The sequence below is a fragment of the Arachis ipaensis genome, chromosome B08 (genome assembly GCF_000816755.2).
Source record: "Arachis ipaensis cultivar K30076 chromosome B08, Araip1.1, whole genome shotgun sequence".
NCBI classification, from domain to species: domain Eukaryota; kingdom Viridiplantae; phylum Streptophyta; class Magnoliopsida; order Fabales; family Fabaceae; genus Arachis; species Arachis ipaensis.
In genome coordinates this window covers 3,895,601-3,899,512 of record NC_029792.2, presented here as the reverse complement: position 1 = coordinate 3,899,512, position 3,912 = coordinate 3,895,601, and the positions used below count along the sequence as shown (strand labels likewise).

The window sequence follows — 3,912 nt, the reverse complement described above, 5'->3', positions numbered from 1 at the left end:
AAAAATTAAAGATATTTTAAAAAAACAATACTTCATCCTTGTTTTTTGACTAAAGAAAGAAAGGCGTTGAAGGGTCCCTTTCAGTAAGCAAAGGGGTCACTTTAAGAGAGGGTGGTATATCAAATGGACCCTTTATTAATTAAGCCTCATTTTCCTATTTTGTATGCATGTGGTTTTGTTTAGTGAAGGACATAATCAATAGAGAATGCACCCATTCGAGTGGGGTCTCTCTCTTTCCACTTTCATCTGTCTCATTACTCATTAGCCTTTTGCTCTTTCCTCATTCTTAATCATGTCATTTCTGTTATTCATGGTGCTAAGGGATATATAGTTATATACTTCACTTCACTTTAATTTGGTGAAACTTAAAAAGGCCAAAAGGGTAAAGAGCCTTATTAACTGTTAATGTTGCAAGTGTGAAGAATGTTAAAGTTAGTTCCACATCAAAGAAAACAAGAAAGAGTGAGGAGTTTATAACTTATTATTTCAAAGTTTTGAGTTGGATGTGGTGTCTTCAAAGTTTCTCAGGTGATAAAGAGCTCTCCAAGTGGTATTAGAGCTGTGATAGTTTAATCGGTCTGGTTTTAAGGGGTATTCAAGGTGAAGCTGCATCACTGTATACTGATAGTTTAATCGGTCTATTATATATATATATAAGAACATAAAAAGATTCTATTATTATAATGTACCTTATTAATAAAAGGGTTTTACATAATGCTTTGATCTTAAGCTCTACAATTTGAACAGGTTTTGCTAAAACAAACTTTCACATTTTTTTTCCCTATTCAATTTCATAGTCCTTGCATGTATGATATAGTATCTAGTATCTGAAGCCGTCGGCAAACATAGCTCTATACAAGTTTTATATACACATGTTTGTTGTCTTACGTAATAAAGTGTACTTCAATATATGTGGCTTCCTCCAATTGAACACACTTGTTTATTTAGTCCTAATAAGGGTCCATTATACATTAATCAGTGCCGTGATTCCTCATCTTATTGCATTAACTATCCTATATGCAACTCTTTCAATATAGTCCCTACTTCAATCACCTCAATCTCATCTTTGTTTCAGAACTTGATGGATCATGGATGAACTTAACTCAGTTGTTTGTGGGATAAACGTTTTTCATTCCTTCTTTCCTACCAATTTTCAGCTCTTGCCCACAAAAATTGGTATCTCCTTATTAAGCATGAAATGATTGGCCCTCATTTAGTTTTCTGCATCTTAGATAGATACAAATATAACTGAAAACCATGGGATTCAATGATTAATGCCCACTTTTTTGCTGTTTTTTCTTTTGCTATTTATCTTTCTGTCAGATATGATCTCTATAACTATAGTGGCAAAATAGATAGATTCCAAAGCATACACTCATGATCATGAGTTAGTAGTGTTTGTTCTTCAGATTGACTCTGATATACTTTGAATATATTGAAGCCATTAATATGTTTAATCCTCACTCTTCTTGTAGGGGTTGCAATTGTATACAAATAAATGTTCTTTTGCTTTCCTTGCAGCTTATGGGTTGGAATAAATGAAGTCTCAACTTAAAGTTGCAGCTGTTCTTGCTATTAACTTGCTATGGATTCAGCACTCATTTTGTGGTTAGTTCCACCATTCATAATGCATTTGGTTTGGTTTGGTTTAGTTTAGTATCATAGCTTATAAAGCAATTGGTAATTGATTCTCTAATTGAAGGATTACCTTATTGTTAGCTACTAATCTCTACTTAGATCTTTTGCTTCTTGTTGTTGTTATCAGCAGATGAACCTTCTGAGACTTACCTAAACAAGTGGAAATGTAGATGTTCTTCTTTCCAAAGGAACCATAGATACTCTCTTTCTAATTGTTCTCACTCATGTGATTGCCATTCAGGTATACTTGTAACCTTTTAAAGCTTTTATATTAACTAGTAAGCATGCAATGCTTTTTATGTGTTCAACCTTTCATGGCATTTGCTTTACCTTCTATGCAGATGCTGAAGATAGTGAATCCTCATGGACATGCATATGTGATACCAATGGATTCCCTAAAGTGGCAGCAGGTGGCCATAGCTCTAGTTGCTTTAAATCCTGCAACTGCACCTGGGGTATCTTATCTTCTTTCTTCCTTTTTTCTTCCATCTTGAAAGTTTACTAATGCAGCTAGACTATGCCGAAATTTCGGTTGCACACAACAATTTAAAACCCTTTGCTTAATTTTAGCCTTGTAGATTCAAAACATGACTTGAAACCATTTCTTAGTCTCTTGCCTTTTTCAATTATTTTTTTCAACTAATCTTATGGTTTTGACTTTTGAGTCTTGTGCAGGAAGCAAAAGCGTTGCATTAGGTTCCAAGAAACACATTTCAACAAGGACTGTGATAGTAGTTGTGCTTTTAATATGTGTTGTATGCAGCACTCTTGCATTTATTGCCTCAGTTCTATACTATGTCTGCAGAAGAGACAGCTGTTCAATTCAATCACCAATGGTTTTATCAGATAAAGAAACAAGTTACAATAGTACCTCCAACTTAATTAGTCATAGAACATTTTCAGTTCCAGAAACAAAAGCTGCTATTCATTTTCCAGGTACTGTTCTTTGATTCAAATTCAAGAAGAAATTCTCATATTTTGCTACTTCTCTTTTGGTTATTAATGACCTTCTTTTCCCTCCTGTGTTATATATATATATAGGATGCTTTCAGAAGGCCTCTTTCCTGTTTGGGAGCCATAGAGAAACTTTTCATGGAAGTATCATTCGATTTTCGTTCTCTGAGCTGGAAAATGCCACTGGAAACTTCTCAACTTCCAACATAATTGGACTTGGTGGATGTAGTTATGTATACCGCGGACGACTTAAAGATGGAAGTAACGTGGCAGTTAAGCGATTAAAAGATGAAGGAGGACCTGAAGCAGACACTGAATTTTTCACTGAGGTTGTAACTAATCATGTTCTATAGTGTCTAGATTTAAGAAAACGGAAATAAGACTAAAGGAACACTTGTTGCAGATTGAACTATTGTCTAGGCTTCATCATTGTCATCTGGTGCCATTGCTTGGATACTGCTCAGAATTAAAAGGGAAAAATGTTCATAGGTTACTAGTGTTTGAGTACATGCCTAATGGGAATTTGAGGGACCGTTTGGATGGAGTTTTTGGAAAGAACATGGGTTGGTCTACTCGGGTAAATATCGCATTGGGAGCTGCCAGGGGTTTGGAGTATCTCCATGAAGCAGCTGCTCCAAGAATTCTGCATAGAGATGTCAAATCAACCAACATTCTTCTTGATGAAAATTGGCATGCAAAAGTATGAGTTTGGTATCAAATTTATAGTTAATCATTAATTATTTATAGTATGCTTCTAATTAAGTTGATTTTGATATGACTGAATTGCAGATAACTGATCTTGGTATGGCTAAAAACTTGATATCTGATGACATACCCAGTTGTCCTGGCTCTCCAGAGAGAATGCAGGGCACATTCGGGTATTTCGCACCCGAGTATGCAATTGTTGGGAGAGCTTCTCTTGAATCTGATGTATTTAGTTTTGGTTTCTTAAGTTGATATTATTATTATATATTTTATCTTGAATTTACCATCATTGATAGTAGCATTCTTTCTGTTTTAGGCCACTCCTCTGTTGCAAGATAGCAGGAGACTAATCACAGAGTTGATCGATCCGCGATTGAAAGGAAACTTCCCAGAAGAAGAGGTGAAGGTAATGGCATACTTAGCAAAAGAGTGTTTGCTGTTGGATCCTGACACAAGACCAACCATGAGTGAGGTTGTTCAAATTCTTTCAAGTATTTCCCCTGGAAAATCTAGAAGAAGAATAAGCATTCCACTTAGCCTTTTTCAGGTTCACACTTTCACTCTCTTGTCCACATTTCTGAACTGCATTTAGTTTGATCATGTTTCTTATTTTCT

At 35.2% G+C, this 3,912-nt stretch overlaps 1 protein-coding gene across 5 annotated transcripts; it reads left to right on the top strand.

Annotated features, from left to right (window-relative positions):
- Positions 808–3,535, top strand: LOC107612997 (receptor-like serine/threonine-protein kinase NCRK; the record flags this gene model as incomplete). Of its 5 annotated transcripts, none has more annotated exon segments than XM_021108638.1 (8): positions 808–1,176; positions 1,476–1,608; positions 1,766–1,879; positions 1,980–2,093; positions 2,314–2,574; positions 2,680–2,921; positions 2,996–3,292; positions 3,382–3,535. In XM_021108638.1, coding segments are annotated over 7 exon segments (1,252 nt in total), but the record flags the coding sequence as incomplete, so codon positions are not given.